The sequence below is a fragment of the Leucoraja erinacea genome, chromosome 21 (genome assembly GCF_028641065.1).
Source record: "Leucoraja erinacea ecotype New England chromosome 21, Leri_hhj_1, whole genome shotgun sequence".
Taxonomy (NCBI): domain Eukaryota; kingdom Metazoa; phylum Chordata; class Chondrichthyes; order Rajiformes; family Rajidae; genus Leucoraja; species Leucoraja erinaceus.
This window is the reverse complement of record NC_073397.1, coordinates 1,414,642-1,439,275: the sequence shown is the minus strand read 5'-3', so window position 1 is coordinate 1,439,275 and position 24,634 is coordinate 1,414,642. Positions and strand designations below refer to the sequence as shown.

Genomic DNA, 24,634 nt, shown 5'->3' with positions numbered 1-24,634 from the left:
GTCTTACCCATCTCTCCACCACCACCCCAGCAACTGAAAACAAACTAAGTTTTCTCACTTTCCCAGTTCTGACAAGAAACATTAACTCTGTTTCTCTTTTCAAAGACGCTGCCTTCTGACGAGTGTTTCCAGCATCTTCTGTTTTTATTTCAGATTTTGATCATCTGCAGTTATATTTGCTTTTTGTTCTGTGGATGTTTTAAAGGAAATGATACCCAGAGAGAGTTCAAACACAAAATAAAGAACAGGCAACACCAGGAAGTCAGCGGGTCAGTGACCCACAGAATCATTTAGCTGCAATCCGCCCTGCGCTATCAGTCACCTTCCACGGAGAGGCGACAAGAGATGACAGCTCAGCTTTGCGCACATCGGAAGCATTAACTATTCCTTCCCAGGCATTATCTGACCTACCGAAACGATGCACGCATTTCTGTTTCACACTTCCAGTACCCACTATTAAACCCGCTGAGGATGTAAGATTCTAGACAAACTTGATTAAATTCGAATAAACTCATTTTGACTTAAGAGAAAAAAAAGAGAGAAGTGGAGGGTTTCGACTAAAGTAGAAACTTAGGGGTTTGCTTCTAACAATGAAAATATCTGTTTTCATAAAGAGAGAACCGAGGGATGGGTAACAGAGGAGGTGGGGCAGGGCAGGAGCACAGAGGAAAGGGGAGAGCGCGGTGTGGGAAGCTGGGAGGGAGAGAAAACACTGAGGAAAAAGTAACAGAGATTACACCCAGAAACAGAGGAGTGTTGGAAGCCACATGCTCACCTGTTGTACCAGTTGAACAGCAGCCAGTTCATTCCCTCCAGCTGGTATTCCCTGAGGTTATTGTCCGCTTTGTACGGCCGTGTCAGCTCCAGTTTCTTCCATGTGTCAGCAGGAGGCCGCTCCTAGGCCAGGGAAAGGGAACAGATGAGAGCAACTGAAAGCTGATGAGCAGCACATCATCCCTCTAGTCACTCACTGGCTTTCCACTAATCCCCACCATTCTGCCATTTAACAGTGGCATGATGTGTAAAAGCTCCACCCTCAACCTCAGTTGCACCATCAGGGCATGAGCCAAAAGTGAATTTAAAGACCAGAATTTCATCTTAGATCAGTGATCAATCTCTACCAACAACTTCACAACTCTGGAAGCCAATGGCAGGGTTGGCTGGATGTCACCTGCTTCCTCCTCTTCTGACTGAGCAATGATCTTTCCTTATGGTACAAACACCAGACAGAAATGTTCATTTATTCTTCATCAATCTTTGCTCCCTGATTAAAGTTGGCTTTCAAATTCACCCGTGGAATATACTATTCAAACCAGTATCCACAGATCCCCTTCTAACTGTTAAATGCAAGACCTCCTAGTTTTAATAATTGGGGTTTGTACATCACTTGTTTGCCAACAATGATATGTGCACATAAAACAAGTCAAATTCCTTTACCACATGTGAGATTTCAGGCACAATCTGCAACTCCTCATATTCCTGAATCTTTACGGGGTCGATGTCTTCCACTAGCTCCCAAGTGCTTTCTTCGTAGGGTAGAGAGCACCACTTCACCAAGTAATGAGTCACAGGCTGGGGAAACAGATCGTCAAATATTAAGCAGAGGCAAATGCTCCATATTACCACATCCATTCACAGCTGCACTGTGGCCCCATGCAGCTACCTTGATCCACATCCAACAAAACACAAACCCAACAAAAATCCACCCATCAAATTCAATCTGGAGAATTTAAGTTGGCTTAAGGATTCACAGCCTTTTTACAGCGAGGCTCGATTCCATCAATGTAAAATAGTGCTTTGATTTCACTCGTATGGATCTAGGTTTAGTTCCGCGATTATGTCACCTGCTCTGGATTCACCCCTGAAGTCAACATTTCTGAAAATTTATCTCTTCATCACTTTAAACGCCCTTGTTAGACTTCCCAAAAAGTTCATCATCGACCAAGGGTATACAAACAAGATTCTACAAAATCATTATCTTTAATCGGCTCTTTCAGCTTCACTGTCATCGGGCAAATCCAAAATCCCCTGCAACTGCAATGCCAAAGTTGAGCAATTATTCCTGTGGCAAGGCCCTTTATGATTACTTTGTACAGCATGTTAAAATCAAAAAGAGCATCTAAATTCTCTGTGGAGAAGTGCTTTTTGATTCTACTCATGAACACCCTGATTTTAAGAACATTCTGGATTTTACGGCGAGGAGTCTCCAATTACTACATCAATCCCCTTTATCATTCAACATGCTCATCAGCTTCACCTTTCAAATAGCAAGATGTACCCACCTCTGAAGTGTCAGAGTCTATGGTATGTGCGACGTCCAAGATCCGATCAACCTCTATGTAATCCGGATTAAAGGGCTCTTCATCAGGCTATAGAGAAGACAGAAAATGTATGATGCAAACTTAGTGAAATATGACTGTCACCCAAGAATGGACCGTGTCACCCTCACCCGTTCAATGCAATGAGTTATCCAGCCTCCAGTGTGGGAGGGAAGCATGCAGGTAACCAACAGGCCTGGCAGGGAAAGTAATGGAAGATTTGGTGAACATTTTTAAGGGCTCAAGCTGTGAGATGGGGCAAAGGGAAAATGCTCCAGAGGGCAGGTCAAACCAGCCAGAAATATTGCACCACAGGTCGACATGCAGAGGTCCAGGCCTGTGTGCACAAAGGCAGGAGCAACCAGGCTGTGCACACGTAGACAGGATGCCAGGGCAATGCATGTGCGCAGTGTTCAGGGCCCACTTGCACACATGCAGTCCCACCCTCCCATGTGCGCACACAAACAGGAGCTTGAGGTTTCACAGAAGCCATGTCTTCAAATTCATCAACACTGAAGGCCAAGATGTGTCCTGGAATAACCGCTGTTTCACGTAGCTGGAGCAGGGATATCCCCAAGGCCTTTTTTTATTTTAACTGAGTACAAATGAAGACCACGACTGGCCTTTAATAAAACTATTTTCTACAACAGTAAACCTGGATGACAGCTAAGGTAACATTGTGATCAAAGGTCAAATCATGAATCTGAAGCATTTGGGAGTACAGCCATTTTGGCTTAATGATAGGCTGCATTCACAGTGCTCTCCCCCATCAATCTTAATAGCTATGAATCAACAAGAAGAACAGAAGGAAAAGGAAGATGATCTACACAATGATGATCCCCCAAGGGATTGTGGATGTAGCAAATCATTTTTGTACTTCCAAGGGCAAACTTACTAATCATGTTACCTATATTCTCGTCCAAATCGTAAATATGGATGACAAACAACAGCACTGATCCATTGTTCATAGGCCTCCAATCTGAAAACAACCCTTCATTCCCTCCCTCAGTCCTTCCACAAAGCTCATCCTGGATCCCACGCGATCTAACCTTCTGGGCCAGCCCACCATGCAGGACCTTGTGAAAAGCTTTACTGATATCAATGTGGACACCATCTAGCGCCTCATCTCCCTTTGGTCACCTCGTCAAAACAACTCCATTTTTTACACGGAAAACTGTGCTGACTATCACTATCAGTCCTTGCCTTCCCAAGATCCCTCTGTTTCTCAACACTCCCCATGGCCTACCATTCATGTCCTCTAGCTTCCTTTCTTTTCTGGAAACTTTCTCCCACAGCTCCTCATTCAATTGAGCATTGACCATACTTGCACAACGTACTGGGACGACTGCCCTTCCTCAGCCCAGATAAGAAATACAATGATTTAAGTTAAAGCATCAAAACACAGGACATTGCCCCATTCAGTGAGATAATGGCTCTTCCATCAAACAACTCATATACCTACCTTGCCTCCATTTTCCTCAATAGAATTGGTTTGTAAAAATCAATAAACCTCACCTTTCAGATGATTGACAATGCATTGACATTTCCAAAAAAGTTCCATATTTCTATTACTATGCATACCATCTGAAGAAGGGTCTCGACCCAAAATGTCACCCATTCCCTCTGCTGCCTGTCCCCGCTGAGTTACTCCAGCTTTTTGTGCCTTTCATCGGTTTAAACCAGCATCTGTAGTTCCTTCCTACATTAACCACAGTCCCGGCTCTAAATAATGCCAGATCCAAAATTGTCCTATCCAGAAGAAACCTGCCCCATCAGCGGTCATTTCTTGACATTCTAAATTCTAGGAAACACAAGCGTAGGTATCTCTCAGTAAAATAAGACCAGAGAACATAGGTTTATTAAGGAATAAGAGATTTAGAAGGGATCTAAGAAATAATTTGTTCACCAGAATAATTTGTTGCAATCTGGAACCCATGTCTGACTGGGTGGGTGGTAACAGGTACTCATGACCCTCAACAAGCATCTAGACAAACACTTGAATCAACTAGGCATATTGGGCTCCAGACCAAGTGCTGGTAAATGGATCTAATATAGACTGGAACTTGATGCTCAGTAGGGGCATAGTGGCTGTTTCTGCCCTGTATGGCTCTATAGCTTTGTTACCATTTAACCCGTCATATGAGCTTCTTCGTTGATCACTGTCCACTCTCTTTATTAGCATTTAAATTGACAGTCGAGAATTCTAATAAGGATTTTTTAAAGCTGGGGGATTGACGCCATGCAATCTAGAATCAGCACAGGTTCCCCCTTGAAACCATGATGAAGTGGTAGAGCCAACATCAATTCCAGCAGCTGACTGAGGTGTACCAGTAAAGATGGTCAATATGAAGTAAAGCAAACACCTGCTTCAACTCAACCATTGGAGGAGACAACATCACAACATGGGCAGAGAAGCAACCCCTGCTAGCTCACAGTCAATAATCATATGACCAACCTATAAACCCAGCTCTCCTCTTCCTCCGCTCGACAATCACATACTCTAATGCAGAGGCCAATCAACGAACAATTGAGCTGCAGCCTTCCTCTTTACCTCAACAAAAAGGTTCTTCATCTGAGCCTGCTTGGCTCTGAAACGCTTGATCTTCTGGTGAATCCTTTTATCCCTTTGCAGCTCCTCCAATGTGGCCCATTTACAATGCAGGTATGAGCTGAAACATAAAGGCACATTATACCCAGTTCATATTGAAAAACAAATGGAGACGGAAATGGAAATGGAGAGGGGGAGGAGAAGGAGAGGTTGAGGGGACATGAATGAGATATACAGAAGGTTGTCATGCTGCACAGCTCGATGACTCTAAGATTAACTAAAATAACCCAAGATTAATTCCTGAATAATAGGTGTCTCGGCAACATTGAAGGTTTGCTGTGCACTCAATCATTGGAGAAGCTAGCAGCTTGCTATATTTCACACATAATTACTGTTCCACACAAGAACTTTGATGCACCGTTATTGGGCACGACTTCACAGAAGACGATTAGTTCATGGACAGAAAACAAAATGGCAATGAATTTTTACATCCTGGGATGGCAAAGGCACAATGTGTACCTGTGCCTGCATATGTGCACACAATAAACCAAAGGGAAATTCAAGAGACAAGCAAACTTTCCAAAACATTTAAAAAAATAAGGCAAGTGAAGCACTTTTGGAGAAAGAATTAAGACCATAAATTTTTACAACCTCAAAAGGAGATTTGCAAGTGGTTTAGTAGTGCCGCCAGACGAGCTGTTGCCTCGTAGCTTCAGTGACGTGTGTGTGTGTGTGTGTGTGTGTGTGTGTGTGTGTGTGTGTGTGTGTGTGTGTGTGTGTGTGTGTGTGTGTGTGAGTGTGTGATGTTCTCGCAGTGACCATGTGCTTTCTTCCCACATCCCCATGACATGCAAGTTGTTAGGTTATTGACCCTTGCAGATCATCCCCAGAATGTAGTTCAGAAGTACAATCTGAGGGGTGTTGATGGGAATGTATGGAGAATAGATTGCAGGGAAAATGAATGAATATGATTGCTCTGTGAGCTGCCACAGGTGTGATGACAAAAATGTCATCAAGAAACATAGTATGGAATGGTATGTAATATTTAAATGCACAAGGATGAGTCAATTAAACTATGCAAATTACAGCTTAAAAAGATCCGAGGTTTTATTAGAATGGCAAAACCTTGCTTTAGGAAAGATGTCAAGAACGCTAAGGGCACAGGAAGGATAAGATATTGGAGTAAGTATTGGGGTAAGAGACTTGACTGTGATGACCGAGTGAAAAGACTAATTGGAAGCATCCAATTATTAAGGAGATTTGACGGAAATTTTGATTGGAATAGTCCCCGAGGATTGGCGTACTGCGCATGTTGTTCCATTGTTTAAAAAGGGTTCTAAGAGTAAACCTAGCAATTATAGACCTGTTAGTTTGACTTCAGTGGTGGGCAAATTAATGGAAAAGATACTTAGAGATAATATATATAAGCATCTGGATAAACAGGGTCTGATTAGGAACAGTCAACATGGATTTGTGCCTGGAAGGTCATGTTTGACTAATCTTCTTGAATTTTTTGAAGAGGTTACTAGGGAAATTGACGAGGGTAAAGCAGTGGATGTTGTCTATATGGACTTTAGTAAGGCCTTTGACAAGGTTCCTCATGGAAGGTTGGTTAAGAAGGTTCAACTGTTGGGTATAAATGCAGGAATAGCAAGATGGATTCAACAGTGGCTGAATGGGAGAAGCCAGAGGGTAATGGTGGATGGCTGTTTGTCGGGTTGGAGGCAGGTGACTAGTGGGGTGCCTCAGGGATCTGTGTTGGGTCCTTTGTTGTTTGTCATGTACATCAATGATCTGGATGAAGGTGTGGTAAATTGGATTAGTAAGTATGCAGATGATACCAAGATAGGGGGTGTTGTGGATAATGAAGAGGATTTCCAAAGTCTACAGAGTGATTTAGGCCATTTGGAAAAATGGGCTGAAAGATGGCAGATGGAGTTTAATGCTGATAAATGTGAGGTGCTACACCTTGGCAGGACAAATCAAAATAGGACGTACATGGTAAATGGTAGGGAATTGAAGAATACAGTTGAACAGAGGGATCTGGGTATAACCGTGCATAGTTCCTTGAAGGTGGAATCTCATATAGATAGGGTGGTAAAGAAAGCTTTTGGTATGCTAGCCTTTATAAATCAGAGCATTGAGTATAGAAGCTGGGATGTAATGTTAAAATTGTACAAGGCATTGGTGAGACCAAATCTGGAGTATGGGGTACAATTTTGGTCGCCAAATTATAGGAAGGATGTCAACAAAATAGAGAGAGTACAGAGGAGATTTACTAGAATGTTGCCTGGGTTTCAACAACTAAGTTACAGAGATAGGTTGAATAAGTTAGGTCTTTATTCTCTGGAGCGCAGAAGGTTAAGGGGGGGACCTGATAGAGGTCTTTAAAATGATGAGAGGGATAGACAGAGTTGATGTGGACAAGCTTTTCCCTTTGAGAATAGGGAAGATTCAAACAAGAGGACATGACTTCAGAATTAAGGGACAGAAGTTTAGGGGTAATATGAGGGGGAACTTCTTTACGCAGAGAGTGGTGGCGGTGTGGAATGAGCTCCCAGTGGAAGTGGTGGAGGCAGGTTCATTGGTATCATTTAAAAATAAATTGGATAGGCATATGGATGGGAAGGGAATGGAGGGTTATGGTACGAGTGCAGGCAGGTGGGACTAAGGGGAAACAAATTGGTTCGGCATGGACTTGTAGGGCCGAGATGGCCTGTTTCCGTGCTGTAATTGTTATATGGTTATATGGTTATATGGTGTAAAATGGAAAAGCAATACCTACCAGCCACTAACCAGCAAATGAAGGTTATGAGAAATATTTTCAAATGAAGCCTTTTATGGCATTGTAAGGAAGTAGCAGTAACGGCAGAATCTGCATTAACATTTACAAAAGGAGGAATGCATGAAAAACGAAACAGGCAAAAGGATGCTGGGAAAAATGAATGAAAACTCTGTAGATGATAGACACATGCTGTAGACGGTGGCCATTCAGCCAATTCTGCTGTGGCAGCTGATCAGTGCTGCACATTTCTCCGTCCTATGCTCTATGTTGATCCTGTATGCCAAATATCCATCCTACCGCACTCTCTTCACGTATGACCAAACTACAAGCTGCATTTTATTTAAGGGGACTCTGGCATTTATTTTACAGAACTAGTGTTGTGCAGCACATCACAAATTTTAGACAAGGTGGCAAGAGCACGTTGAGCTGTGCTGACTGATAACCAAGCCAACCCTGGTGCCAAGGATTTTGAAGAACCCGAGTGCAACAGAATTAGGGGCGGAAAATACTCTTAATACTTACTAATTCCTGTATTTGACGTAAAATTCTTCGACTTCCTCTATGCTCGCACCAGGGGTCTGTTGAAACGTAAAACAACTGAAGTTAAGGAAGTTGAAACAAGTTGTTTAATCATTCATCCACAGTGCTCGGCAAACTGTTTCGCAATATCTGAGACTGCAACATGGGCGATATATATATATATATATGCCTGTTCACGTGACTCCACTTCAGAGCTCTTAACCCCATAATATCTTGCATAAAAGTGGTTAGTGTCTATGAAATATCATAATATACTCGGTATTATATGGTTATATGGTATTGAGCTGACAGCAATGCATCCTTTATTATACCAATTCCTTCTGTACATCACCCTTCTAGTCATAGTCATGAAATTATTCACCCGAATGTCAAATCAGTAAGTGATGAAAATAATCTCTCCTGTTTTCCCTCAGCCCTTTCATGTGACTATTTCTATTAAATTCTCCATTGCTACACTTTAGATGATTCCACGGCCTCTCCTTACTTACTAAATCTATACAGTTTCATGCTATTTTGAGGCAATGGGAAGAGAGAGAACATTTAGACTCCTGAATCTATGCCATTATCTTTTTAGTTTCGAGGTACAGCATGGAAACAGCCCACCGAGTCCACACCATTCACGCTAGTTCTACATTACCCCAATTTCTTTTCCATTACACACTAGGGGCAATTTACATTAATCTACAAATCTGCACTCCTTTGGGATGTGGGAGGTAAACCCTGTGGAAACCCATGCGGTCACAGGAGAATGTGGAAACTCGATTCAGACAGCCCCCAAAGTCAGGATCGAACCTGGGTCTCTGGTGCTGTGAAGCAGCAGCTCTACCAGCTGACTACTGGACCTCCTTAATCATTTGATGAACCAACGGCTAAATTGTACATCCATTTCATATCCCCCTGATGCTATTGCTCTATCCCTCGCGGTACCATTACCTAACAAAAATAAATAAATAAATAGATAAATAAATAAATAAATAAATCTGTCTGTCTGTCTGTCTGTCTGTCTGTCTGTCTGTCTGTCTGTCTATCTATCTATCTATCTATCTATCTATCTATCTAGGTCTTGAGAGTTTTTTTGAGGAGGGCATTCATGATCCATTACACTGTAAGAAAATGCTTTCTAGAATAAAAACAATGCATGGTGGTGAAATGTGAAAACGCATATATTTCTGGATAGTCCCACAGGTTGGGCATCATCAGCAGAAAAAAATAAAGTAATATTTCTGGTCACATTATAACCATTATAACGTTCAGCCGTTGTGTTTCATGCCATTTCTCTCTGCTCCGATTGAGTACTTCCAGCACCTTTTGCTTTTATTTCCGAGACAATGACGGAAACATGTGTTAATGCAACTCCATACCAACACTCAGCTGACAGTTTCTGTGCTACCATGTTCTAACGGCATGATAATCATATTGTTGTGGATTTAAGTTCAGTTTGCCGGGAAACTAAAATCTTCTGTCAGAGGATCAAACAGGAAATGTTTGAAGGTGGATACTGTATAGTAATAAACTGCCCTGTCTCTGTCAGTTCTCCTTTTAAACAGACTTTGCACGTCATTACTCACCTCTTTCGGTAACATTCGCTGAGCCAGGATCTTCTCAATGACAGCAGACTCGTCCTCCTCCTGACTTTCCTACAATAAAGAAAACCGCATGGTCAATCAATGATGCACAACATTCCACTCTTATGAACAGGGTAACTGTATGATTGGGAAGATGAGAAGTGGCAAGGTCTGAGTTGGGAAGCTGAAGGACTATGATTGGATGGTTGGGGTAGGTGTGTTTGGGTGATTGCAAGCAAGGGGGAGCAGGGGGTGACAGGTGAGCTGCGGAAGGAGCAGAAATAAGATGGGTAAAAGCAAAGAGAAGCAAAATAAGCAAACACAACAATGGAAGCAACAGCATGAGCAAAAGGGTGAAGTGAAGAGCAAGGGAAAGAGAGAGACATAGTCCATTGCATATGAAGGTCATAAAATTCTCCCCACAACTTATGTAGCCCACAGGTACTAACCACCAATGTCCCTTTGATACAGGCACTGACCGTAGCAGGTGAGAGTGCCCACAACATGGATGGAATATTCTCTCCCTACTCTCCCGAATCAGAAGCAAAATACTGCTCCAGGTTCTGGAGTTTAGATTTTAGCAAAGGGCATTACCAGGTCTAATTGTAGGAACACTAGAATAGAAGCTGGCCATTCAACCCTTCTCTACAAGATCATGGCTGATCAATATTTATTCACGTTACACATATCCCTTGACAATGTCATCCAAACAAAAGATTTTACCAAGCTCAAACTTGAGATCTCCCATTATTTCTGGATCCCAACTCATCTTTGCCTCCATATCACTCCTGGGTGACACGGATTCTAATTAACAGCCACACCCTTTCTTCAGGACCCCCCCATCAAAAGCAAATATTTTCCCATCTAATGTATCAAATCTTTTTAATGGGGAAGTGGCACAAAGGAGATGAGGCCGGGGAGCAGAATCAACCATCGTATTGAACAGAGGGGTGGGCTTTAGGAACAGTGGCTTTATACTGTACCTACTTTATGTTCTATGTTTAAACTCCTTGATAAGATCACGCCTTGGTCATCTTTAATCAAAGAATTAGCTGCCATGTTTAGGCCTCTCTCTAAACCCAAGTATTGTGGTGCACCCACTACAAAATCACGGACAAGGTGAACAAACCCTTGCTTTGTAAGGATGGCTGGAGTACAAAGTCTTTCTAAGTTTCATTCTCTCAATTAATAGCTCAAATAAAAATACTGAATAGTTCCAACGTTTCAATGCAAAGGCCTGTTTTAAACATCTGAAGACGAGCTCAAATTAGCAACTGGGTTTAAGCTATCAAGAGTTAAAGCGAAAGGATAGTGTCAGTAAATGTGATCACAAAACGACCAAGTTGCTGTTTAAAAAATTGCTCATCGTGTTCAGAGCTGCCATTTAGTGATGGGAACCCCTTCCGTTAGGTCTATTGGAGGTACAAAAAAGATGTTTGACTCTTAACTGCCCTCCGAAGTGGCCAATAACCTACAAAGCTGTATCAAAGGCACTACATTACGAAAGTCACTACATTCCTCACTCTGCACTGAGGAAAACACTGAAACACAGTGGAGCCACCATACAGGCTCTGTGAGGGATGACCATACTCTCAGGTCTTGTCATCACTGGACACTGAAGGGCTGTGCCTTGTGTAACTGCCTCCCAAACACTTAATAGATATACTCGAAAAGGAAACATGTGGCATTGGTACATCATAAATAGAATCTACTGGTACTATTGATGGCATCTATTCACATTGTACCGATTGCAAAGCAAGATATGTAATGTCCACAACAACTCTCACACAGTCCTAGACGCAGCGCAAGAAACATGCTCTCCAATCTCTCGTTTTCTTTGCCCTTAACATTCATTCACAGCTAAAGCCATTGCTCCTGCAACATTCAATCACATTGTGCAGGTCCCCTATCTGTGATAAAACTACCAGTCAAATCAACTTCTTATACTCCCGCTCAGTTTTTCCATCCACCTGCAATCCACACCTATTTCTGGGTCCCCAACAATTAGTTCTGATGATGTTTTGCCAGTTGTGGTCCTCTATTGAGTTTCTGATTTAAAAGTCTTTGGAGAACCAGAAAGAATCTCAAATCTAGTCGTGTACAATAGGTCTCGAGTGTTGCACATATAAGATTAAACGCAGAGTCTAGGAAGACATGGTATACCTTAACACAGTAAAACAACCTGAACTCTGCTGAGCACAACTGAACAGACTACGGCGGCAGGCGCGGGCAAACCGCGACGCCCTGTGTCTCCCTTTCAAGGGAGATGCTAAAAATGCATTTCGTTGTCTCTGTACTGTACACTGACAATGACAATAAATTGAATCATTTCATTTCATTTTTTACAATCAGGTTTGATGCAGCCACAGACCCTTAACATACTTCAAACCTTGTACATCAACAATGGCCAAACTCTGCAACATCTTATACATTTACCCTTCAATGGGGTCACATTTCCTGACAAAGAAATGCAATCTAAGAGACTTAGGCACCAAGTTGCTGAAAGAGATGAGGATGGGACCATGAAATATGGAATGGCTTAAAGGAAGCGCATTAAAGGTAGAAAGACAGGAGATTTAAATCGGGAATTTTAATGCTTAGGTCCTTTACTTATAAGTTAGCTCAATATAAAAAGTAGAGGGCAATAAGAAAAGAATAGAATCCGGCCTTTGATGGATCACACCAATCCAAATCCATCAAATGTTTTTAGACCATACAGAGAATTTCATTAATTCAAGCAGAAGATAAGGTACGATCAATAATTGTCCCATTTGCTCAATATGGTTAAAATGTGCCAAAATGCTCAAAGCTGTTGGGATAACATGGAGTCACTGAAAGATTAAAGCTAATTTGATATTCTTCTTAAATGTAACACAACAATCCTCGTTTGTAGGTTGAGCACCGCACAAACAAAAGGTTGCTCAAGTTGTTCATATGATACTACGAACCAGATCAATACACAGCCACCCTGAATTCGGCCATAAATATTCACAATTAATTTGGTATAAAGCCATCAATTTATTACGGCGACAATCATTTTCTGGAGTAAATTGAGATTCAGTGCGGTCACCTCATTTTGAGTGAGCATTTCTTCGGCACAGAAGTCCAGTACACAGCCAATGACATAATAATTCCAAAACATAGATAAAAACCCAGATGCCTCAGAACTTTCTTTTAGTTTAATTTAGTTTATTGTCACATGTACCGAGGTCCAGTGAAAATCTATTTTTACGTGCTATCCAGTCTACAGTAACCATATAACCATATAACAATTACAGCACGGAAACAGGTCATCTCAATCCTTCTAGTCCGTGCCGAGCACGTATTCTCCCCTAGTCCCATCTACCTGCGCTCAGACCATAACCCTCCATACCTTTCCCGTCCATATAACTATCCAATTTATTTTTAAATGATAAAAACAACCTGCCTCCACCACCTTCACTGGAAGCTCATTCCACACCGCCACCACTCTCTGAGTAAAGAAGTTCCCCCTCATGTTACCCCTAAACTTCTGTCCCATAATTCTCAAGTCATGTCCCCTTGTTTGAATCTTCCCTACTCTCAGTGGGAAAAGCTTATCCATGTCAACTCTGTCTATCCCTCTCATCATTTTAAAGACATCTATCAAGTCCCCCCTTAACCTTCTGCGCTCCAGAGAATAAAGCCCTAACTTGTTCAACCTTTCTCTGTAACTTAGTTGCAGAAACCCAGGCAACATTCTAGTAAGTCTCCTCTGTACTCTCTCTATTTTGTTGACATCCTTCCTATAATTAGGCAACCAAAATTGTACATCATACTCCAGAATTGGCCTCACCAATGCCTTGTACAATTTTAACATTACATCCCAACTTCTATACTCAATGCTCTGATTTATAAAGGCCAGCACACCAAAAGCTTTCTTTACCACCCTATCTACATGAGATTCCACTTTCAGGGAACTGTGCACAGTTATTCCCAGATCCCTCTGTTCACCTAAGTAAGACTGTACTTGACTATGCAATCAAGCCGGCCACAGTGAATAGATACAGGATGATGGGAACAACATTTAGTACAAGATAAAGTCCACTAAAGGAGCATAGTTAGAGTAAGAAATGCTGCTGTTGGAGTAAAGGTTTAAAAGAGTGGAGTGATTGTAATGAATGATTGCAGATCCACTTCTGGGACCAGAACGCAGAGAGTCACCTGGCTTGGGTGGCATCTTGCCAGTTCTGCCCCTTTCTACTTCTGTTGGGGAGGGCAGCATTAGTCAACAGCATGACAGACAAAAACAGAGTCCAATCTGCAAGATTGCCTCAAAATTTGATCAGCAAAATATGGATTTACCAAGGCACTTATTTCAAATTCAAGTAGTGGTCAGAAGAAAACTTGACACCCTTAAGTATGTGCACTGTCTGAGCACTCCTAACTTGACGTTTTGTCTCAGTGGAATGATCATGATTTATAGGCCACACTAGTAGACTGCAAGCATGGAAACCTGATGCCCCAACCTTACAATGGTCAGATGTAACTTGGTGCTATTGATCGACTCCCTGACAAAATGGCCACATCCTACCCAAGTGGTTCACTGGTCCTGTGACATCCCTATCTGCTCTCTACTTCATCTTACCGTCGTCTGATTTCCTTTCTGTGAGGACCCAGAGCTCGGAGAAATCCGCCCTGTTCCCAGTACAGCAATTGTTTCACCGGCATCATCGACAACTTTGAAGTCCAAGTCTTCATTGTACTTCCTTCGTTTTACTTGACGGCCTGATCGTCGCTTCTACCAAACAAACAAGAAACTTGCGTCATTAAGACAGCATCTCAAACTGTCATAGCTCTGCTAAATACTGCTTAGCTTGGGAGGGAGACTGGGTCAGTGCTAAAATACTTCACTCGCTGGTGAATGCTTTAAATCCTTAGCTGGCTGTTGAAAGACAAGAATCTGGCTCTAATTACTCCACAGGAACTCTTAAGTCCCTGATGTCACTCCTCCCTGCCCTTGCCCTCTTTGCAGTTTCATTCTGAATATCTACACCATTTAAGTGCAGACTTTCTTTGGAAGAGTTATTCATTCCAGCTGGTCCTCTTATTACAATAGGTCCTTTGAAAGTTAACCGGGAAATTGAAAATAAATTCTGCTTTCATCAACTAACTTCCTAAACACAAGCACTCTCTGGGGTCAGACTCAGTATTAATGACAATGTCTTTCTGTAGATAAATCTACATCCTCTCAGCACACCATCTCCATAACCCCTTTCCCACTCCAATCTGCTGACATTAATAAGTGTACCATCACCAACTTCCCCAATTAGATATCAGAAAAAGCTTCACAATCTTCAAACTACAAGTACAGTTTGTTGAGATAAAATGATAAAGACTTACTTGCAGTAATAAATTGATATAACTGAATCCTCCACCAGAATAACTGATCATGGAGTACTTCAGCTGCACTAATATGTAACATAAGCCTGGTGCAGAGAATACTCTATATACAACCAGGTCATGGGTTCCTAATGGTCAACACTGGTGCTTATGCTTCATACAAGACTCATTCCTCTAAACCCCAACATTTCCTTCGATTGAACCAGAGTCAGACTCTGGCCTTTCAGCCCACCATATCCATTCAAGTAGCCTTCTATATTAATTTCATTTACGAGCTCTTAGTTGTCATTATGTCATTTTCCATTCCCTCCACAGATGCTGCCTGATCTGTGGAATAGCTTCAGCACTTTGTTTTTTGCTCAAAATTCCAGCATCTGCAGTCTCTTCTACCCTCACCGTCTACTTCCTTTCACCAAACCAGTTATTCCATCTAATTTGTTTTGGATCTTGGCTCTAACATTTGGGCTATTTATCATATGGGACATATTCAAATATATACAGCACAGAAACAGGCCCGCTGACACATCAAGTTTGCACTAATCCTACATCAATCCCACTTTTATACTGGAGTCCATGGAGACTACTTTAACCTTTGTGAATACAGTTTGTTACCTCTTAGAAATATAATAGAATTGGTCAGATATGATGTCCTCACAAACCATATTCACCATCTTTGATTAATCCCTGCCTATCCAAATGTAGATTAATCCTGTTCTTCCGAATATTCTTTCACAAGCTGCACTAACACTGACCTTAGACTCAGAGGGCTATGTTTATCACTCAACCCTGCTGAATAAGGTCCAACGTTTGATATCCTCCAGTCAAATGGGACCTCCCCTGTGGCCTGATGATGTTAAATAACCTCTTTACTTCTAGAGCTACACAAGGTGGCTAATTCCATGTTCTAATCATGCTACAAGGTCTATCCTTGTTAGTGATTGCTTTAAAATTATTAAACCAGCACAAGCAATACAGTGCCAAAGCAGGGAAATGGTACTGAGGTAAAAGATTAGCCATAATGGAACCTGATAGAGTGAAAGACCTGGATAGAGTGAATGTGGAGATGATGCTTCCACAGTAGGAGAGTCCAGATGCCTTGGCCTCAGAATAAAAGGACGTACCTTTAGAAAGTAGATGAGAAAGAATTTCTTTAGTCAGCGGGTGGTAAATCTGTGGAATTCATTGCTACAGACAGCTGTGGAGGCCAAGTCAACGGATATTATTAAGGCAGAGATTGACAGATTCTTGAGTAGTAAGGGAGTGTCAGGGGTTATGGAGCGAAGGCAGGAGAATGGGGTTAAGAGTTTAAGACCTCCAGTTTAAATTCCATTTGGAATATTTTGGAGGACCAAGAAACCAAGAACCAAGAACTAAGAGGGAAAGATAGATCAGCCATGATTGAATCGTGTAGTATACGTGATGGGCTGATTCTGCTCCTAGAACTTTTGAACGATCAATTATAAAACCTGGTCGACATGGACATGTTGGGCCAAAGGGCCTTTATATTTGCTCAATGGCCTTACGGAATGGTGCAGCTCACACAAGGATCAATGGTCTACTACTGCTTTATTACCTTACAGTTTAGTATAAAGAGTATAGTGAACAGGAGAAGGACCCCTTGAGCTGCTCTACCATTCAAGATCACAACTGCTCCAATCTTGGCTTCAATATCATTTCTCCATTCGTTCCCCAATACGTCTTTAGTTTCTTCTAAATCTCCTTGAACTTTTTCCAATGTATCCAAAGATTTTTGAAACAGAGAATTCCACCGTTTTACAATCCTTTGAGAAGAGAAATCCCCCCCTGGTATCGCTCTGAAATTGGCGATCCTTTAACCTGAAACCATGTCCAAGTTCTAGAAATCCCGTCCAGAGGATATATCCTCTCAGCATGTACCCTTTTAATCTCCCGCAAGATCTCACAAATGGCAATAAGATCACCTCATAAATTCAAATAGGCATCATGACCTATTCCATCTTTATCTATTAACCACTTATTTCCAACATTCAACCTAGTGAGCTTTCTCTGTTTTGTCTTCAATACATGTACATCATAAAAAAATAGCAGCAGACCATTGGGCCCTTCAAGTCTGCTCTGTCATTTAATATGAGCATTGCAAGTCATCTATCTAAACACGAAGGTAGCCACAAAATGCTGGAGTAACTCAGCGGGACAGGCAGCATCTCTGGAGAGAAGGAATGGGTGACATTTTCAGTTGAGACCCTCTTCACCGCCTCTTAACCGGAACTCGAAAGAGGGAGCACATTACGCCAATTTTGGCCTCCCTTCACTGGCTCCCAGTGCACTTTTGAGTTCATTTTAAAATTATTTTATTTGTTTTTAAATCGTTGAATGGGCTCGCCCCGCCTTATCTGTCTGAGCTGCTCCACCCATACGCTCCTGCCCGGTGCCTCAGGTCAGCTGATCAGCTGCTCCTTGAGGTACCAAGGTCTAAGCGGAAGCTCAGAGGGGATAGAGCCTTTTCTGTTGCTGCTCCGGCACTCTGGAACACCTTGCCGCTGCACATCAGACAGGCCCCCTCACTGTCCATCTTCAAATCCACCCTAAAAACTCATTTTTATTCTCTGGCTTTCGACACTGGCTGAGATATTGCTCCTGTTTTTAGTGCTTTTAATGTCTTTTAATTTTTACTGTTTTATAGTCCTTTGTTTTACGGTTTTTAATGGTTTGTAATAACTTCTTGTCCATGAGTTCTCATGTAAAGCACTTTGTGGCAACTGCAGTTGTTTAAAGAGCTTTATAAATAAAGTTATTATTATTATTATTATTATTCAGACTGAAGACTGCCTTCTTCAGACTTTCCTGCTGTTACTTCAGCATTTTGTGTCTACCTTTGATTTAAACCAGCATCTGCAGTTCTTTCCTACACATCTATCTCAACACCATGTAATTATACTCACCTCATACACTTGAATCAAAAGCCTTCTGAAAATCCAAGCACATCATATCTACTGGTGGTTCCTATTTATGCTACTAGTTACACCTTCAAAACAAAAGCTCCTGTAAATGTTTCCAAACATGATTTCCCTTTCAGAAATCCATGTTGGCTTTGTTTAATCTTGTTATTTTCCAAATGCCCCTTTATCTAATAGCCTCAAGTATATTCTGCACTACTGATTATTCCTTAAATATGGAGACAGAAACTTTACACCATAGTCTCACCAGTTCTCTGTAGAGTTTACATCAAAGATTTTCTGTTTTTATGCTCCATACCATTTGCATTAGCTTTCCTTGCTGTGACTGTATGATAACATTTTGTATTTCTTGCCCTAGGCCAGATCTTTTTATTCGGCAATGTTTTGTAGTCTCATTTCATTTCAATAACAATTTGCATTTTTATTCTTTCTTTCCAAGTGGATAACCTGACAATTTCCCGCACCTGCCAACTTTATGCTCACTGACTGACTGACTTTGCAGGCTCTCTGTCTTCTCTTCACCATTTGCCAATCCACCTATTTATGGGCGCCATCCGTCCACATGGAAATGTCTATTCAAGTGCACTCTTTTATAACTTCACCTTCATCCAATTTTCTTGTTCAAGAGAAAAGATTTCCGAGCCTTCTTCTCTTCCTTGATGACTGGCACTGAGTTTGCAGAATAAAACATTGTGAATTTATTAAATGGGAATGAGACAGACACATTAAATGTGTGGTGATTAAAATGCATGCCACAGTTCCACCATTGCTTGCTTGTTTGTTTCTTTTTCTTCTCTGCCTTTGTTCATCTCTCTGTGTTAACAAACCATGCAGATGAGCTTCAAATGTTAATTCCCAAATCCACACTGGCTGATATCCTTAAAGTGGAACTATTTCATTGCCCTCTAGATTTGGGTCTGAAGGCCTTCAGATGATATTAACTTAATGACGTTTGCCTTTCTCTCATGATTCTGGCTAAGCAAAGTGACTAACTTCAACCAAGCCTGGTAGAGCCTGATGACATTGCCAGCATTTTTATCTTCAATCTAATTCTTACAGTAATTTCACTGTAACTGTTCCTTTGGATGCTTTACAACCAGGTCTAGTGCAGCTCCTCATATGACACAGCTCGAGGATGTCTTCCAGATGCAGATAGCCATTGGGAAGCTGATAACATTCTGGTTCTTGGTCTCACTCGCTATTGCATTAGATGTTGATGATCTTCAAGGACATACCACAGAAGTAATCCAGTTTCTTCGCTTGATCAGGCACTGCTCACCAAGGAGCGAACATGTTCAAATCATTCTTTTTCATTCTCATGAAACATGTGAATCATGGCAAGCTTTGTAATGACATGCAACAGGTTCTCTAAAAACCTGGGTACACAAATACGCTCAACACATAGACCATGATTCTGGGCTATGCACGGCGGAAAACAAATCACCATCAAGTAAATGCATGTCAGTACAAACCAGAAACAAAATGATAGAGTAATGGAAAATGTAATCATTGGCAAAATAATGAATGTATTGGATCATATTTCTACTGTGCCGCCCAGAACAAGCGTTGTAATCAAAAAGCAAACAAAACTTGCAAAAACTGAGAAATGAAATAACACAGCATGTGTGAAGCGAGAAACAGGCCTGACCTTTCATCAAAACTGGAAACAGAGGATTTACAACTGACATGTTCTTGCTCTTCCTCACTCATCTCCATCTATTCACATCTTCTACAGTCAGATCAATCATAAGCCTTCACCATCCACTCTTAGATGACACCGACATCACTAGTATCACCAGAATGTTCCTCATATCCACTCTATCAGACATTCCTTTTGTTCTTTCCTTTTCTGCAACTTAAAACACATGTTTTCCACTTTTCCAGTTCTAAACAAAGATCCGTCTGATTTGTTGAGTTTCTCCATTTTCTCTCTCTTTCTATTTAGATGTTACAATCAGCCTGGATGATCAGGCACAACAGGCCCTGGCCAACTGAAGCTTAAAAACTGAGACAGGTAAAGGTTTACAGGAAGGCTGTAACAACAACTAAGTTTCAACAACTAAGTTACAGAGATAGGTTGAATAAGTTAGGTCTTTATTCTCTGGAGCGCAGAAGGTTAAGGGGGGACTTGATAGAGGTCTTTAAAATGATGAGAGGGATAGACAGAGTTGACATGGACAAGCTTTTCCCTTTGAGAATAGGGAAGATTCAAACAAGGGGACATGACTTCAGAATTAAGGGACAGAAGTTTAGGGGTAACATGAGGGGGAACTTCTTTACTCAGAGAGTGGTAGCGGTGTGGAATGAGCTTCCAGTGGAAGTGGTGTTGGCAGGTTCATTGGTATCATTTAAAAATAAATTGAATAGGCATATGGATGAGAAGGGAATGGAGGGTTATGGTATGAGTGCAGGCAGGTGGGACTAAGGGAAAAAAGTTGTTCGGCACGGACTTGTAGGGCCGAGATGGCCTGTTTCCGTGCTGTAATTGTTATATAGTTATATGGTTAAGGCTATCAAAAGACATGGAACTAGGGCAAGTCAAAGGTTTGATGTACAGTTATTCTCGATCCAATGGACTTATAGAACAGGCTCAAGGGAGTTAATGTCTTCCAGTTCTTCCATACAATTGAACCATACAATTAATTCCCTTCCCAAATTTTAAGTTTCAGAGACAAATTGGAAATACAAGGATGTAGTTAAAGGGAAAGAGAGTATAGGAAAAGTTAAGAAAGACACCAGAATTAACGGGAAAGAAAGCTCACAAAGGGATAGGAGAGTATGGCCAAGTGAAATAGGAATCGATGTGAAAGGTGAGGTGAGTAATGGATTAAAAGTATTATTATAAATGAATGCACGGAGTATAAGAAGTAAAGTGGATGAGCTTGAGGCTCAGTTAGACATTGGTAGACATGACATTGTGGGCATTACAGAGACGTGGCTGCAGGAAGATCGGGACTGGGAACTGAATGTTCAGGGTTATATGTCCCATAGAAAGGGCAGGCAGGTGGGCAGAGGAGGTAGGATAGCTCTGTTGATGAGGGATGAAATTCAGTCCCCTTGTGAGGGGTGACTTTGGGCCTGAGTCGCTGTGGATAGAATTGAGGAATTGTAAAGGTAAGAAACTCCTATTAGTAATAACACACTAATGGGAGTTATCTACAGGCCCCCAAACAGTAGCCTGGATGTAGGGTACAAGTTGCAGCAGGAATTAAAATTGGCATGTAACAAAGGTAATGCCACTGGTGCAGGTAGACTGCGAAAAATCAAGTTGGTTCTAGACCCCAAGAAAGGGAGTTTGCAGAATGCCTCCGAGATGGATTTTTAGATTAGCTTGTACTGGAGCCTACTAGGGAGAAGGCAATTCTGGATTTAGTGTTCTCTAATGAACCAGATTTAATAAGGAAACTCAAGGTAAATGAATTGCTAGGAGGTTGTGACCATAATACAAATCTGCAATTTGAGTGGGCGAAGGTTAAATCAGAAGTGTCAGTGTTGCAGTTGAACAAATAGGATGATGAAGGCATGAGAGGGGAGCTGGCCAAGGTCGACTAGAAAAAAATCCTAGCAGGAATGACGGTGGAACAACAATGAGGAAGAAAGATTTTAAGGGGAGTGACGAGGGAAGTTAGGGATGGAATAAAACAAAAAAAAGTGCACAACACAGCAAAGAGTAGCAGGAAGCTAGAGGATTGGGAAACTTTCAAATGACAACAGAAGGAAACAAAAATGGCAATCCAGGTGAAAAGATGAAGTACGAGGGTAAGTTGGCCAAGAATATAAAGAAGGATAGTAAAAGCTTCTTTAGGTATGTTAAGAGAAAAAGATTAGTAAAGACAAATGTGGGTCCCTTGAAGGCATAAACAGGTGAAATTATTATGGGGTACAAGGAAATAGCAGAAGAATTGAACAGGTACTTTGGTTCTGTCTTCATTAAGGAAGACACAAACAATCTGATGGTCTGCGTTCCAGGGTACTCGAGGAGGTGGCTCTAGAAATCCTGGTGATCTTTTTCCAATGTTCTATAGATTCATGATTAGTTCTTGTGGATTGGAGGGTAGCTAATGTTATCCCACTTTTCAAGAAAGGAGCGAGAGAGAAAATGGGGTAATATAGACCAGTTAGCCTGACATCGGCTGTGGGGAAGATGGAGTCAATTATTAAAGAAGTAATAACGCCACATTTGGATAACAGTTAAAGGATTGGTCCAAGTTAGCTTGGATTTATGATGGGGAAATCCTGCTTGACTAATCTGGAATTTTTGAGGATGTAACAAGTAAAATGGATGAAGGAGAGCCAGTGGATGTAGTGTATCTGGACTTTCAGAAAGCCTTTGATAAGGTCCCACACAGGAGATTAGTGAGCAAGATTAGAGCACATGGTTTTGGGCGGAGGATATTGATATGGATAGAGAATTAGTTGGCAGGCAGGAAACAAAGAGTAGGAATTAATGGGTCCCTGTTAGAATGGCAGGCAGTGGCGAATAGAGTGCTGCAAGGCTCGACACAACTATTTACAAGATATATTAATGATTTAGATGGAATGAAAAGTGACACTAGCAAATGTGCAGATGACACAAAGCTGGGTGGCAGTATGAACAGCGAAGAGGATGCTATTAGGTTGCAGGGTGACTTGGACCGGTTGAGTGTGTGAGTAGATGGAAGGCAGATGCAGTATAATGTAGATACATGTGAGGTTATCCACTTTGTCGGCAAGAACAAGGATGCAGATTATTATCTCAATGGTGTCAGATTAGGACAAAGGGAAATGCAACGAGACCTGGGTGTCCTTGTACACCAGTCACTGAAAGTAAACATGCAGGTACAGCAGGCAGTGAAGAAAGCTAATGGTATGTTGGCCTTCATAACGAGAGGATTTGAGTATTGGAGTAAAGAGGTCCTTCTGCAGTTGTACAGGGCCCTGGTGAGACCACATCTGGAGTATAGTATGCAGTTTTGATCTCCTAATTTGAGGAAGGACATCCTTGCTATTGAGGCAGTGCAGCGTAGGTTCACGAGGTTAATCCCCAGGATGGCGGGACTGTCATATGAGGAAAGATTGTAAAGACTGGGCTTGTATTCACTGTAATTTAGAAGGATGAGAGGTTATCTTATAGAAATGTATACAATTATAAAAGGACTGGACAAGCTAGATGCAGGAAAAATATTCCCAATGTTGGGGGAGTCCAGAACCAGGGGCCACAGTCTAAGAATAAAGGGGAGGCCATTTAAAACTGAGTTGAGAAAATACTTTTTCACCCAGAGTTGTGAATTTGTGGAATTCTCTGCCACAGAAGGCAGTAGAAGTCAATTCACTGTATGAATTTATAAGTTACATTTATAAGCTCTCGGGGCTAGCGGAATCAAGGTATATGGGGAGAAGGCAGGCACAAGTTACTGATTGTGGATGATCAGCCATGATCACAATGAATGGCAGTGCTGGCTTGAAGGGCCAAATGGTCTCCTCCTGCACCTATTTTCTATGTTTCTATACTGATCAGAAGATATTAGCAGTACAGAACCCTGACACAATGAGCTAACAACAATTTGCACAGGCAGCTTTGATCTACAGTTTAAGGACTTGGTAACTAAAGACAGTCACTAAAACTTTTCACTGTACCTGTGTGCACATGACAATATAAACTACGGTAGAATGAATAGAGATAGGGAGAGTCCACAAGCAGAGCACAGAGATTACATGATCAATAGAACCAGTAGGAGGTCATTCTGCCCTGTTTACTGTTATATACACCAGGGTGTAATGAAATTCCTTGCTCACACGAATCTCAGAGTAAACAATACATACAAGAATGATAAATGCAAATACAAAACTGCAAAATGGTGCAAGATTGTAGTGCAAAAAACAAACAGTGCAAAATAATGTTAAAGTACACTTATTTCCTGTTCAATATGATCATGGTCTTTTATTTGAAGGTTATAGAGCTGGAGGTCACAAAGACAGAGATGAGCATGGTCACAGTGCCAAAGAGGCTGAAAAAAAAAAGACAAACATTTTAAAATTAAGCCTTTGCCAGACCAGGAGCTGGACCACTAGATGGACCAAACGACTGTAAGCTTGGGAATGTTGGATATCGAGTGTGCCGGGATCAAAGCTGATCAATTTTGGAAGCTAAAGTGTTTTCATTTGGTTTTATGTTGAGAAGAAGCATTATACCATCTGTGGATGCTTTCGGAAACATGTTAGGTTCTTTTTAGACCATAGGACATAGAACAATGGTGTGGCACAGTGGCGCAGCGGTGGAGTTACTGCCTTACATTTTATTTGTCTGTCCTCATTCCCTTTAATATATTCACGTAGAGGAACAAAATATTAGAGAACGAAAAAACATAATTATTCATGTCCAGAGGAAAGCTCACTGTTCCTGTACCAGCCTCTGAATGGAGCTATCACCCATGGATCTTTCCTAGTTTTGTTGCTCCAACAGCCTTGCAAATGGTGCAAAAGACATACTTGAAGCACAGATATGAATAGCATAGATGACACAGCTGCAAGGAAGCTTCAATAGTTGAATTTCGGGCTGGCAATGTCCCAAGAAATACTATCCAGACTGTTTTTTTCTCAAA

At 41.5% G+C, this 24,634-nt stretch overlaps 1 protein-coding gene across 5 annotated transcripts in view; it reads right to left on the bottom strand.

Annotated features, from left to right (window-relative positions):
- Positions 1-24,634, bottom strand: part of chd6 (chromodomain helicase DNA binding protein 6) — a 186,725-nt gene that overhangs the window by 60,788 nt on the left and 101,303 nt on the right. For 4 of the 5 annotated variants that reach the window (XM_055651953.1, XM_055651954.1, XM_055651951.1 and 1 more), the window contains 7 exons: positions 14,363-14,515; positions 9,760-9,828; positions 8,174-8,229; positions 4,870-4,987; positions 2,283-2,369; positions 1,438-1,572; positions 776-897 (listed from right to left, as the gene is read on the bottom strand). In XM_055651953.1, the coding sequence (XP_055507928.1) occupies positions 776-897; positions 1,438-1,572; positions 2,283-2,369; positions 4,870-4,987; positions 8,174-8,229; positions 9,760-9,828; positions 14,363-14,515 (740 nt within the window). The remainder of the gene's footprint in view (positions 1-775; positions 898-1,437; positions 1,573-2,282; positions 2,370-4,869; positions 4,988-8,173; positions 8,230-9,759; positions 9,829-14,362; positions 14,516-24,634) is intronic. The other variant, XM_055651955.1, reaches the window with a different exon arrangement.